Source organism: Lactuca sativa, chromosome 4 (assembly GCF_002870075.4).
Source record: "Lactuca sativa cultivar Salinas chromosome 4, Lsat_Salinas_v11, whole genome shotgun sequence".
Taxonomy (NCBI): Eukaryota; Viridiplantae; Streptophyta; class Magnoliopsida; order Asterales; family Asteraceae; genus Lactuca; species Lactuca sativa.
This window is the reverse complement of record NC_056626.2, coordinates 378,703,319-378,717,669: the sequence shown is the minus strand read 5'-3', so window position 1 is coordinate 378,717,669 and position 14,351 is coordinate 378,703,319. Positions and strand designations below refer to the sequence as shown.

Below are 14,351 nucleotides of genomic sequence, written 5' to 3'. Positions count from 1 at the left end.
TATATATCTGCTATCACCGGTTAGAATGATCAAAATAAACAAGTTCAATGACAAATGATAATTTAAACAAAGTATAATGACCAAAATAAAACATTCAGAAAAGTTCAGTGACTAAAAATAACCTAAACTCTTTACTTTATCAATTCAAAAATAACCATATTTTTTAATCCTCTTGTGTAAACTTCTACTACTAAATATTTTTGAATCGTATGTTGAAGCACAATTCAGTGGAAACATGATGTTACATGGATCCCGAATTTCCACTTTATCAGATTGGGTTATGCCAAAATAATGTTTCTTGAATCCTAATCCTTCAAGTTTATACGAAAAATCCATATTCTAATAAATGAATAGGTTTATTCTCCTATTGTCAAGTGTCATACTATTAGAACTCCTCATTAATATTGTATGTTACATATCATGCCACATGTTAACATATTAATTATCAATTTCAAAATTCAAATTTTAAAATTTTTACTCTAATTACATTAAATTATTAATTGATTCTCCATTTTAAATTTTAAATTTTAAATTTTTTTTCACTCTAATTATATTAAATTAATAACATTGGATTAAAAAATTAAATTAAATTAATACAGATTATAAGGTGATATAATTTTACGTATTTATTTAAATCAACTATTATAATTTTATAAAACAGAAAAAAATATATATCTTAAATAATAATTTATTTAAAACAATTGATTAATAATTTTGATTTTTTAATATGAAAGTTTAATTAATTTTATAATCGTGGTTCTTACGCGTTATAAATTAGTGAGATTATAAAAGCATGATTTTTTTTTCAAAAGATGCGTGATAGATAGGGATTCAGATTTGCACCACAATCACAATATAAATACTTCAATATTACATGTGGAAAGTATTCCACAATACACGATTTTCATTTTCACCAAAAATAACTGGGGTAGCGTCAAGGATGCCCCTCGTAACCTCTGCTGCAATAAGCTCACACAGTCTCTCGTCAATGGGCTCGGTAGTATCACCTGACACAAATCCAGATCCTGATCCCCCTGCTCCGAACCATGTCACCACTATAATATATTGCAATACCACAAAACATAATGATCAACATGTCCGTAGAGGGGATCTTCTCACACCGGTCCTCCTTAGAGCTTCCAGATCTAACATTGGTTCGGGTACAAGTATGTGCTTTCAGTAGTACGGGTCCAATACTACCTTCCACACCTACTCGTACCTTCCCCAAGGCTCTACCTGATAACTCTAATTCGTCCCAAAACAAATCATATCCACAGACCACCACATAGCTCAAATCCTAAGCTAACCTAAGATTTCCTCCATCCATATCAAACCATAACTCAATCATACTAGGTTACCTTATGCATGCAAATTATACACAGAACTTGATCAAATAGACTTTCGAATAATAGACTCTGCCCTAAGACCATAACCAGACAAAGAACATGAAATAAGGCCAAATCAATCATTCTGAGGCTATAAGACCCTAACCGTATACAATTTTGAAAGCATACACATAGCAAGATTCATACGATTATCATAACTCACATATCAGTATAACAGGCTAACATACTGGGGGAACTACTTACTTGGCTCGGCCGATCGCGCACATTACACTCTCCTTTTTCTCATTCTAAAAAGTTTTCAACTTTTATTTTTTTGAAAACAATTTTACCATTTCCTTAGTTTGAGTCCTGACACACCCGAGAGTGTGCCCAAATCCATCAAACCAAGGCTCTGATACCAACTTGTATTTTCATTTTTAACTAATCAAAAACATTTACCATAAGCCATAAAATCTCATTACATTTGTTTTCAAATTCACAATAATAACAATATTATTTCAAATCATCAAAGTGTCCAATAAACGCTTGAGAGAGAGAGTGCATGTCACGCCATCAAGCCTTGCCCTTGCCCTTGGGCTTAGATGTACCTGAAACAATTCCACACACCGTAAGCTAATACTTGGTGAGTTCCCTATAGCATACCCCACCCACAATCCACATAAACACATATCATATTAGCTATAGAAGATACATATACCACATAAGCCATGCATACCACATATAGGGATGTTGTGGGCTCGTCCCTAGGGTCTTACTCCAGGATGCCATGGGCTCTTCACATGGTCTTACACGTAAGTGTCATGGGCTCTCCCATGGTATTTATTAAGAAAGCCATGGGCTCTCCACATGGTCTTACATTCGGTTTCCATGGACTCTCCTATAGTCTTTAGTAGGAAAGCCATGGGCTCTCCACATGGTCTTACATCCAGGCGTCATGGGCTCTCCCATGGTCTTCATACAACATACCACATATACAACTAGCATACTTCCTAGTACATAACCAATGATCATGACTCATAACATAATTCCACCTAGTATACCACATATCATAAAATGGGTCGGATTTGGTGCCTTCGACCCATTGGTATGGTAATGAGACTCACCTCACGTGAATGTTGAACTAAAAAGCTAAGATCAGATAAATCCCACGCGCTGCTCCAACTCAACTGCCTATAGTTATCATGTGATTAACTTGTCACAATCTCGGAATACATAAATATCCTCAAAGTCAACCCTGGTCAAAGTCAAGGTCAACAGTTCATGTTGACCTCAACTCGGCGAGCGGATCCAGCAACTCATCGAGTTACCTGAGTAACTCGTCAACTCGTCGAGTTACCTGTGTAACTCGTCGAGTTCCTCAATGTCCAGAGAACCGAAAACCCATGTAGATCGAATACTCCAATCCTCCACAAACATCACTCGGAATATCGAAAAACGGGTAAACCCTACCCAACTCGTCGAGTTGGCTAAGGGACTTGACAATTTCCTTCAATCCTTTTTGTGTTCAAACCTTTTTAAGCTACCCCAAAGCTCCAACTTGCAGATCTAGCCTCCTAGAGCATGGTTTCCACATAAAGTTGCAAACTTTACGTGAATGCAAGCTCTTAAGAGCCAAAACCAAGCTAAGGGAGGGGTTTTAGACTAAGAGAAGGGACAATTCATGATAAATTCAGTGACTTTATAGCTCTAAGGACTTAGAGGAGTCCAGATCTGAAGTTTCAACTCCAGATCTTACCCAACACCTAAAATGTTTCACAAATATACTAAGAATGGCCTAAAACCCAAGGAAAATAGGTTCTAATGCTAGAATGATCAAGGTAACAGCTTGTTACCTTCAAATAAGTGCCCAAACGTTGTAGATGTTGGATCTACAATCTCCTTCCCATTCCAAGCTTCTCAACCTTCAAACTTCTTCAACAAAATGCACCAAAAACCCTCTCTCTTAGCCTCTCAAGCACAAGGGACAACAAAGAACGGATTATGATCTCTTCTCTGGGTAGTGAAGTGGTAAGGGAGGCCACAAGGGACAGGTTAAGTCCTTTATATAGGGTGCAAACCCTAAAAATTAGGGTTTTCCTTTACAACGCCTACTCGCCAAGTCGAGGCCTTCCGACTCGTCGAGTAGGATCTAAATCTCGCGTCCACATAAATGTCTCTACTCGACGAGTTGTAACTCCCTAACTCGTCGAGTCCGAGCCTAAAACCCTAAACTTGAAAAATCAAATAAATACCTGGAACATGTGTTACATAAATTACTTAGAAATCAAAATAAATAATTTTTTAATATATTATGAGAATAATATATTAATTGGAAATAGTATTATTTAATTAATAATTAATCATAAATTAATTGGATTAATTAAAAATAGGAGGACTAAAGGTGACAATGTTCAATAGTTGAGAATTGAGGAATTTTAAAACCTCCCATAAAGGGGGGGGGGGAACAAAATCTAGAAGCCTTCTAGGGTTTCCTTAGGCTCTAAGGGTGCCCTAGATTCCCTAGGGAGGAAGAAAATGGATTAGTGTTATCTTAAAGATACCTACCTGATCCAACACCTTCCTAGACTCCTATATAAACCCCTAAGGGTTAAGAACTTTGTTCATGACTCTTCCAAGAAGCTTAGGTCCAAAATCCTTCTCTAATCTTCTCTCTCTCTCTCTCTCTTCAAGATCCTTGGTTGCTAGGGTTTATGTGTGAACCATTAGAGGCGCGACACTTGTGGCGCTTGCTACCAAAGATTTTCAAGTAATGATTCAAGATTTTTTACAATAACAATCTTTAAGGTTAGTTTTCTTATCTTGTGAATTAGTTTGTTCATAAGAAAGTTTTGTAGATTATCCATTCATAGTATGTTGCTATACTTGAAAGACATAGATCAAACTAGGTTGCATGTGCACTAATTATTTAGATTGTTTGAATAAATTTCCGCTTCGTGAATTGACCTTGTAACCACAAAAGCACATCATTGTGCTCCTTAAAGTGGTAGAAGAAGAAGTTAGAAGAATCATTCCTTGTAGGAGAGCTTAGAGATCCAGATTTAGCTCCATATTTTGGTGAATTTAGATGTATAAAGTCCATATCTTGTCTACTCTTTGCTTTGATCTACTCTTTAGCTTGTTTATGGTCATTTTGGTCCCTTTTGGCTGGTCTTGATGAGCTAAGGCCATTGTAGAAGCTAAACCTTTTAGATCTGGACATTTTCAGGGTCCCTTATGCATAAAAATGCAAACTTTATGGTATTTGTGGACTCATACAAGTGTTAAGTCATTTCATAAGGTCTTTTGAGCTCTAAGAGCCTCATTAAGCCATGCATGCACATAAAGTTGGCAACTTTACGTGATAAACTACCTTAAGGAAGTCAGATTTAATATTTGGTTTAAGTCTTAATCGATTAGGAGTTGAATAATGGAAGTTGGCTAAGTTGGTGGAGTATGTTGGGTGTATAGGCAAGTACGTTGCGCGTACAAGCCCTAAAGCGAGTACACTAAGCGTACGATTTGAGTACGCCCTGCGTACTCAGCAGTAGGCTTCAAATTTTTGGGCTTCTTAGTATCGGTTCATGTTGGACTTTAGTTGTCTTGGGCCTTGTTGGGCCATCAAAATTCTATTTTTTGGTTGTTGATATTTTATTGGACTCTTTTGGTTGAAGGCCCAAGAAATGGATTTGGCCCCGATTTGGAAAATTAGGTCATATTTGGGCTTTGGGTAATTATTTTGGAATCTGGGCATTTGGACAATTGGATTGGGCCTTAGCCTTGGGCCTAGTCGGGTAAAGGGTAAAAAGGTCTTTCATCCTAGTTTGGACTCTTAGTGTGAGTCGGGATCCAATAATTATTTGGATATTATTTTGTGATTGATAGTGCGGGGATTTTAGCGGGCCAACAACTAGAGATTTATTTGTGAGATTCAACAGTGTGAGGTGATTTTCCTCACCGTATTTAGCGGGTCGAAGGCACCAATGCCGGCCCATGGTTTATTGCGCTAGGATGTTAGGTGTCTACGTTGCTCATGCATGCGTATGCATTGCTATGTTACCAGGCGAGGCCCGATGACTGTATTGTATGATATTTTTTGTAATTATTGTATTTGTTTATATGTTTATGTGTTGATATGCTTACCGGGCGGGGCACGATACCAGGTCGGATCTGATGACCGACAGATCTGTATACCGAGTGGGGCTCGATGTATGGCGGGGCCCAGTATGTATTTATTACCTATGATATGTGGTAGTTTGGGGAACTCGTCAAGCTTTGTGCTTACGGTTGTCAGTTTATGTTTCAGGTACTTTTGGTTCCAAAAGGGAAGAGCCCGAGATGATTGCAGAGCACACACCACTCGATTCCGCATATTGTGATTTACTCTGATAATGATGATGTATTGGTAGAATTTGATTACCTTGGTTTTATGATAATGATATGGTTTAATGTTTTATTAATTTTAAAAAAATGAAAAACTAGTAGAGTATGAACACGTGAGAACAGATTATGATATAACTCACAAGACTTATGGTCTAATGTTGTAGATTTTTCATGTGTTGCAAGTTCATGCAGTAACCGTTATACGGGAGGAGATAGAAGAACTAAGGACTTGAACTAGAAGTAGATTTTACTTTTGATACTTCCTTATTGCTTGATTTTTATGGTTATGATTCATTGTAAACTTGATAATATCCTGAGATGTAAATTGTTTTTGAAAGTTTACACTTCCGTATTTTATAGAAAACTCTAATAAATCTACAAATATTCAGATAGAACATTTTGGGTCGTTACATGATCCTCAAGCATCATATGGTTGTATTTATGTTTATTATTGTTTGTCAAAATGGATTTGACTATTGTAGTTACAAAATTTTAAATTTGGTATTTTTCCATTATGCCATGATCCTTCAATTATTTTAAAATTCATCAAACCCCAATAATATACACATTACTTAAGTACAATCTAGAACATTCTAACTAATTCTCAAAACCATCCCAAATTACCACTAACTGACTAATATCATTAGGACCAATCGAATACCTTTGTCTTTCAATTAGCTACGATCAACTATTTTACCTTTTAACCCAACCATCGAAAGTCAATAACACTTATCAATTTTGTACCAAAGTGATCTTTCTATACGTATATCATGATCCCATCACCGGTTCAAACAAATCCCATATTTTAATGCGACAATCAGATGTAATTTTATAGAATTACGAAAAAGAATAAAGAGTTAATACACAAACTCTTGTCAAGTTCTAGTAACAAATATATGTGATCCATTTACGAGGTGACAAACACCTCTAACTTTGTGGAATTATCACAAAGAAATCAAGAATCAATCCAACAACTCATGTCAAGTTTTATGAATACTCATGAATTTTCATCATTTTGCATGGTTGTTTAATTCTAGTTGTTGTAATCATAAAACACCAAAGACTCTTTCATCACTAAACAATTACAATTCAAGTAAGGTGGTTTCTTGAGTATATGGTTCATCTGTCTCTCCCTACCACACTATGTTGCAAAAACCAGAGTGTCATACAAATTGATGATAACGTCTTTCATGAGTGTACAAAAGAGATGGTCCAAAAAAATCCTACCTTTCTCACACTTCATTTGCCAACATATGGTTGGTAATTAAGAAGATTTATCTCTTGTCTCTCTCTAGAATAATTTTATGAAGCCACACATGTCTATCAGTTTTCATTTCTTAGTTTCCATACTCAAGTTTGATCATTCCTCCGCTTGAGTTTGAAAGGGGTGTTAGTGTATATTTTCATATTGTCCCATATTTCAAGGTTGTATTGGTATTTTTATCGTAGTTAGTAGTAGTTTATAAATATCTCTTAGATCATGCTTATTTGCATGATCATTTAGAAAACACTATAACGATAATCGAATTCTCAATACGATGAACAACCAAACTTTCGGTGCTCCGTCTTCATCTTCTTAAATCGATCGGTTGGTGGCCAATATTTGCTAACACTTTCAACCATCATTTTCCTAATTTTTTTGTTAATAAATGTTAGTGTGGTCTTAATTCAATCCGACATTTCATCAAACTCGAAATTTTTAAATTTGGCATTCACTTGACTTTAAATCTTTAATCACACCAAGTCTTTTTTGGACTAGGTCCGAAAGGACCTATATGCACTTCTAATGACAAATATATTTGTCACCTTTAAGTCCAACTATAGACTTCCATGAGAGTTATCCACGATAACCAATAAGCTAGCGCCACGTATACATTCAACCATAGAGAAACGGCTGCTTTTCATTAATTGCTTTCTTTCCTCGAAGTTTGAAAGGTCAAACTCCCAATCCATAAATTTCCAAATAAAAATACTTGAATAAAGAATTCCAAGACAGCAGGCTACAAGAATCCATACATCCGTACAAAACCCAAAGGGGGAAAGATAGCGGACATTGATAGGTTGTTGCTTGGAACCTCCGATTTACATACAGAAAGGTCAGTTGTTTCTCTTTCTGTCAGATTGTAATAAGACAATCATTCAATCACTTTTCAGGAGATCTTCAGTTTGGGATTTGGGATTTGGGATTTAGATAGGATCTCTATGGGTTTAGTCAAATTGTTCGATTTTCACTTTCTTTTTGTTTATTCTGCACTTGGATCTTAAAAGCGTATGTTTTTTCATTCGATTCCTCTTTGATTTGGGTTCTTCGTTCATGATTTTCGGTTTGCATACCAAGTGCTCGACGAAATTCCTCTGTGAGTTGGCGTGTTAAGTGTGATTATCTTTTGTTCTTTTGTTCTTTTGTTCTTTTGTATATTCGGATATGGTAGGATTTAATCCTACAATGGAAACACTTGAAGAAGATAATTTAATCGCTGCTGCTAATGTTATCGTCATGGCGCTTGATTCCAACAAGAACATCACCAGCGAAACTAGAAAAATCTTAATGGATTTAGGTACCCGATTGACTTCCATGGCCAAAGTTAGTGTACACGAAGATGATGAAGAAAATGAAGATGAAGATGAAGAACTTGGTGATATCAAAGAACGGGTCAATTCGATTCAAGAAAAGATCATGAATTGGGAACGTGATGAATCCATGATATGGGATTCCGATCCTGAAGAAGCTAAAGAGTATTTGAAAACAGTCGATGAAGCCAGAAGATTATCAGAGAGCTTAGAGAATTTGAAACTCGGAAGAGACGATAACGCCCTTTTGAGAAACGTTAACGCTCTTCTTCAAACATCAATGGCGAGGATCGAAGAGGAATTCCGACATATGCTTGTTCATAATCGTCAAAACTTTGAGCCTGAACATTTCTCATTCCGTTCCAGTGAAGATGATGGTTTGGATGAGAATTCCGTTCTTTCGTTTGGGGATGATTCAATTGACGATTCCGTTCAACGAGATAGCATAAGCCGTGGAGCTGAAGTTTTTATAATGGATTTGGTCAATCCGGTGGTGATTCCGGACTTGAAAGGAATCGCGAATTCCATGTTTGATTCCAATTATGGTCGGGAATGTTCTCAAGCGTTCATTAGTGTCCGAAAAGATGCATTGGATGATTGTCTTTTTATACTCGAAATCGAAAAATTAAGCATTGAAGATGTTGTGAAAATGGAATGGGTTTCATTGAATTCAAAGATTAGAAGATGGACAAAAGCGATTAAGATCTTCGTTAGGGTTTATCTCGCAAGTGAGAAGTTTTTATGCGAGCAGATATTCGGGCAGGGGGAATCGGTGAGTTCGCTCTGTTTTACAGAGTCGTCAAAAGCTTCAATGTTGCAGCTTTTGAACTTTGCAGAAGCGATCGCCATCGGGCCACACCAACCGGAAAAGCTTTTGAGAATTCTCGACATGTATGAAGTTTTATCAGATCTCATGCCGGATATTGAAAATCTGTATTCCGATGAAAACGGGAGTTACATTAGAACGGAATGTCACGACGCTTTGATGCGGGTAGGAGATTGTGTGAAGGCGACGTTTATCGAATTCGAGAACAAAGTAGGGGCGAATACGTCAAACACCGCCTTCCCCGGCGGCGGAAACCACCATCTTACTCGTTACGTGATGAATTACATCAAAACCCTAACTGATTTCAGCGATGAATTAAACGCGTGCCTGAGTGACCACCGTGTCGGAGACAATCTAGATTCGTCGTCTTCACCGGACACAAGTCCTGGACACGAAGACGATTCGAATAACGGAAACTCATCTTCATCACCAATGGCGTTACATTTCCGATCATTAATGTCGATTCTGGAATGCAACCTCGAGGAAAAGTCAAAATTGTACAAAGACGAAGCCCTAGGGCACCTTTTCATGATGAACAACATCAACTACATGGCTGAAAAGGTGAAAAATTCAGAGTTGAGAAACGTACTTGGGGACGATTGGATTCGGAAACGAAACTGGAAGTTTCAGCAATACGCGATGAGCTATGAACGAGCCACGTGGAGTTCGATTTTGAATTTGCTTAGAGAAGACAGTCTTCATAATTCTGGAAGCTCAAATTCAACCTCGAAGACTGTGCTTAAGGAAAGATTGCAGGCGTTTTACACTGCGTTTGAAGATATTTACAAGAATCAAACTGGATGGTCGATTCCGAATACTCAACTTCGTGATGATTTGAGGATCTCGATGTCGCTTAAAGTGATTCAAGCTTATCGGACTTTTGTTGGTAGACATGCGAATACGATTAGTGAGAAATACATTAAGTATACTGCTGATGATCTTGAGAATTATATTATGGATTTGTTTGAAGGAGCTCCAAAATCATTGCAGAGCTTCCATAGAAGGTGACGTCACTAGTTTCTGAAGGTTAAATATGGTTTGTTTATATATGTTAGAACTCATTGGGTCGGGTTTGTTTGGGGTCCGAATTCGAATTACCCCTCTATTGTACAATAGTATTTAATATTAGTATGAGAAAAGTTAAGCATGACTTGTTTAATATTTTATTTCGTAGGGTAACACATATGTTATTTTAGTAAAGTATTTGTATATGGATCTTAATTGGTCTTGGATTTGAATTCAAAGAGATCTAGGGGCCATGTGTGCACCATTTAATCTTAAGGAAGAGATACTAAAGTGAAATATGTGAATGAATTAGGCTCTTTTTGGTGTGCATAAACTATTTATGTTTTGAGTTTATTGCATTTTGATGACTATCTAAGATATTATTGTATTCATAATTTAGCTGGCACGTTAACTACAGACTTATTCAACAAGTTACAATACACTAAAATATGAACTGACCAAGTCAGGGACGGAGCTTGAACATTTGAGTTGGGGGGCGAAAGTAAAATATGTATAAAAAGTGGAGAATAGGGGGGGAGGGGGGGGCACAGTCAATTTTTTTAGTTTAAGGTCTAATATGTAAAATTTTGAAAAGTAAAGGGACTAGTTCTGAAAAAAAACTGGGGGTCCCTGGACCAAGTGACATGAAGACGTAGATCAATTAGTCAAGGCTTTGATTCGAGCTAAACAAACTACAACTTGACTTTGAAAAACCTTTTTTATAACCGATAAGTATTTGCATTAATCAAATGTTTATCTGATGCATTTAATATCGTTGAGATCTCAGATATCATACCTAGACAAAATATCGGTCCTAAGAATTCGCCGATTGTACCCAGATTAGGCCGAGATTTGGCTAAGAATCTCACCGAGATTTGGTTAGTAGTATGGTAACCGACTAGTTTTGCTTATTTCTATTTGATTTCACAATTTTGGTTCTTGTCTTCTCGAGTCTTAACACTTGACACCTAATGGCTTTTGAGTTAGATTTTTGGTTGTTTAGTTAAGTGCTAGAAGGTTACAACAATATAATGTTATTGTTTACTTGATTAGCTTATTAGCTCAGTTGAGTTTTGCATTTTTTTTTTCTCATTTTGACTTGACCTTGACTTTGGTGATTCAATTTCAAGTTTGATTTTGCCTGATGCTACTAATTACTTGACTTAAAATTATTATTATTATTATTATTACTATATATATATATATATATATATATATATATATATATATATATATATATATATATATATATATATATATATATATATATATATATATATATATATATATATATATATATATATAAATCTCGGCCCTTGACTGATATCTTATTTTTTACTGCGATGATTGTTTGGGGTTTATCAAGATAGACTTATCAACTAGAATAATATTGCATGGATAGATAAACCAATCACGCGAGGCTAGACTTGGATTAGAGAGTGAAAAATATCAGTTCAAGTCAACAAAACATAGCCTAACTTTGAAAATTGCTCTGAGTATTTGAGTTATTAAATGGTTTGAAAGAAACGATCAAATGAAATCACATGTATTGATATGTAAACCGACCACATAAGACCAAGACTAAGATCAGAGAGTAATGACTAAAGACTTAATTTAGATAACAGTTTTTTTAGAGAAACAATTTGATAAAAATGACATTCCGTTAAAATATAAAACAACTCATGGGACCAAGATACAGATAGACTACCTATATTGGTGATAAAAATCAATTGGCTCAACAATATTATATATTAAACAAATTGAAAAAAAGAAGAAGCTGTCCACACAAGAATGGTTTTGATTGTACATAATGTTTCCTATATCGAATGAATTGGATGAAACTATATCGGATTAGGCTACAGTTAATTGGATATGATTGAACAACTTTTCTGTATAATGTTTGGTAAGATTTTATATATATATATATATATATATATATATATATATATATATATATATATATATATATATATATATATATATATATATATATATTACTTTGAAACTTTTCTTGATATAAATTATAACTTATTGTGTGCATCTATTACTTGAAATGAGATTTTTGTTTACTTTTTATTTATTTTTAATTTGGATTTTATATAGTGTTTATTTTTTTAATAATCATTCAAGAAATTGATTCAATTATTTTATAAAAAAAAAATATTAAAGTCAGCAAAAAATAATATAAATACATAAAATAGTTATTTTCATCATTCAAAACAATAATTTACAATTTCCAACCATATAACATAGTTTCCAACCATATAACATGTTAAAATTTTAAAATCTTAAAAATTCAGATTTTATCAAAGAGTCCGTTATCATCATTCCAATGAAGAAAGACGGCTAAAAAAGTTTATTTTTAATTTTATAAAGTGCATAAATAAGTATTGAATTCTCGTGAATACTTCAACTTATTTTATACCTCCTTAAAATATATTTGGAGCTGATTTGCTATGGTCAAATGAATTATTGATGTGTTAAATGGATGAGTTTTTTTTTTTTTTTTTTTTTCATTTTTCAGTGGACGTTGTAAATTGTGTCTTGTTGAATATTTTATTTGTGAATGATTTTTTTAATGGTGTAGTTGTAATTTATAATTTTTAATAAGTTTGATTTTCCTTTTTGTGTCTAACAGGTACTCGTGAACCGTACCGCGGTTACCCGCTTCCTAATGATTCAGTTTAAATAGTTGGTCGGTCAAGTGAGGACACCGTCCCGTGTTCACGGTTCACAATTTTATTACTACCCGAATTGAACTGCCCATTAACACCCACACCTCCCAAAAACCATCACCTTTCGCTCCGACAAGAAAACATCTCTCAAAGTAAGTCTCCAGGTAGTCTTCTCATCTCCAGGGCCGTTCCAAGTATATTTTGGGCCCGGGGCAAAAACAAAAATGGGTCCTTCGAAAAACAAATTGATTCTAGTGCAACCGTATCAAATGTTTTCCTTTCTTTTTTGAGATGGAGAGTTTACGTCTTATTTAAAATATAGATAAAATTAAAAATAGTTTAGAAGTGAATTATATTTTTCGGTTAAAAAATAATAATTAAATATAAACAAAATTTTTTAAAAATAAACTATTGTCAAGTTCTAAAACTGGCCATCTTGAATAAAACTCATTTTATAAATTTTTGGTGAGTATGATTTTTATCAAAAATGGATAAATAGTTAACTTTTATTTCATAAGAAAATAAATAGACTTGATAATTTATAATTATGTATGATATTAAAAAATAATTTAAGTGCGAAAAGTCTAAACTAATTGTCATTAAATATGTAAACCAACATTTGGGCCAGCATATCAAAGGTTTAAAACAGTTAATCTAAATTCAAAAAGCCAACATTTGGGCCACGTTAACTACAAGAATTGAACTCAAGACACGTACAAAGACTGAACAGAGACAACGTCTTTTCTAGTTGATTTGTATTTATGTTCGTTTAAAATGTAACATTAGTTATATATAACTCTTAACGTCCATTTTTTTGGGGCCCAATCCAATGATGGGCCATGGGCCGTCGCCCAGCTTGCCCACCCCCATGGGTCGGGCCTGCTCATCTCTCTGGTACTGATACTTACATTCCAACAAGAAACGTCTCGAGTTTCGTATATACATACACATGAAGTCATCTATGTGAAGTAATCATTATATCTTTGTGGATGCATGAATGCCAATATCTACTTCTCATACTCTGTTACAATCGGAGTTCAAGGGTCAATTGCTCTTAATGTTGCTTGATTTTTGTTTTCCTAAGTTCGTTGTACTTATTTATTCCAATTGCTAGAATAATGTGCATTAAAGCATAAGATTTGACATCCCATAATAATCGGTTCCACATTAGCAACATATGATAAATTTGAATACATTCTACTAATAAATTTTGCTAATGTTTTGTAAAGTAGGGTTTGTTTTGCTAGCCTATGGTTTTGCCGATTGCCACTCTTACTTACATTTTCACAATTTTAGGTAATGCAAAATATGACGGCTTAAAAGATAATAGAATATTATGAAGGGATTTTAATGTAATTCTTACAAAGATAAAGCAAAAAAAATGTAAAACAGGAAAAGAAACCTCATTATTAATATTAGATATTACTAAAAAGGTGTTTTGAGCTTAAATGAACGAGTCATCGGTTCCATTTAAAAAAAATGTTAGGGTAAATGATTTATCAAGGCAGTCATATTTGTCGTTTTGTTTATATTTAGGTAAATTCTTTATTTTTGTATACATTTAACCAT

The 14,351-nt window shown here is 34.6% G+C and overlaps 1 protein-coding gene and 1 long non-coding RNA gene across 2 annotated transcripts; both read left to right on the top strand.

Moving 5' to 3' along the window:
* The first annotated feature begins 7,534 nt into the window (after positions 1-7,534).
* LOC111919471 (uncharacterized) lies at positions 7,535-13,799 on the top strand. The gene is made up of 2 exons (XR_006191057.2): positions 7,535-7,801; positions 12,746-13,799. It is a non-coding gene; the product is annotated as an uncharacterized LOC111919471 (long non-coding RNA).
* On the top strand, positions 7,795-10,383 carry LOC111919470 (exocyst complex component EXO70E2). Its single transcript, XM_023915019.3, has one exon. It carries the CDS (start codon positions 8,131-8,133, stop codon positions 10,108-10,110), a length of 1,980 nt encoding a protein of 659 aa, XP_023770787.1. The 5' UTR covers positions 7,795-8,130; the 3' UTR covers positions 10,111-10,383.
* Positions 13,800-14,351: the final 552 nt, after the last annotated feature.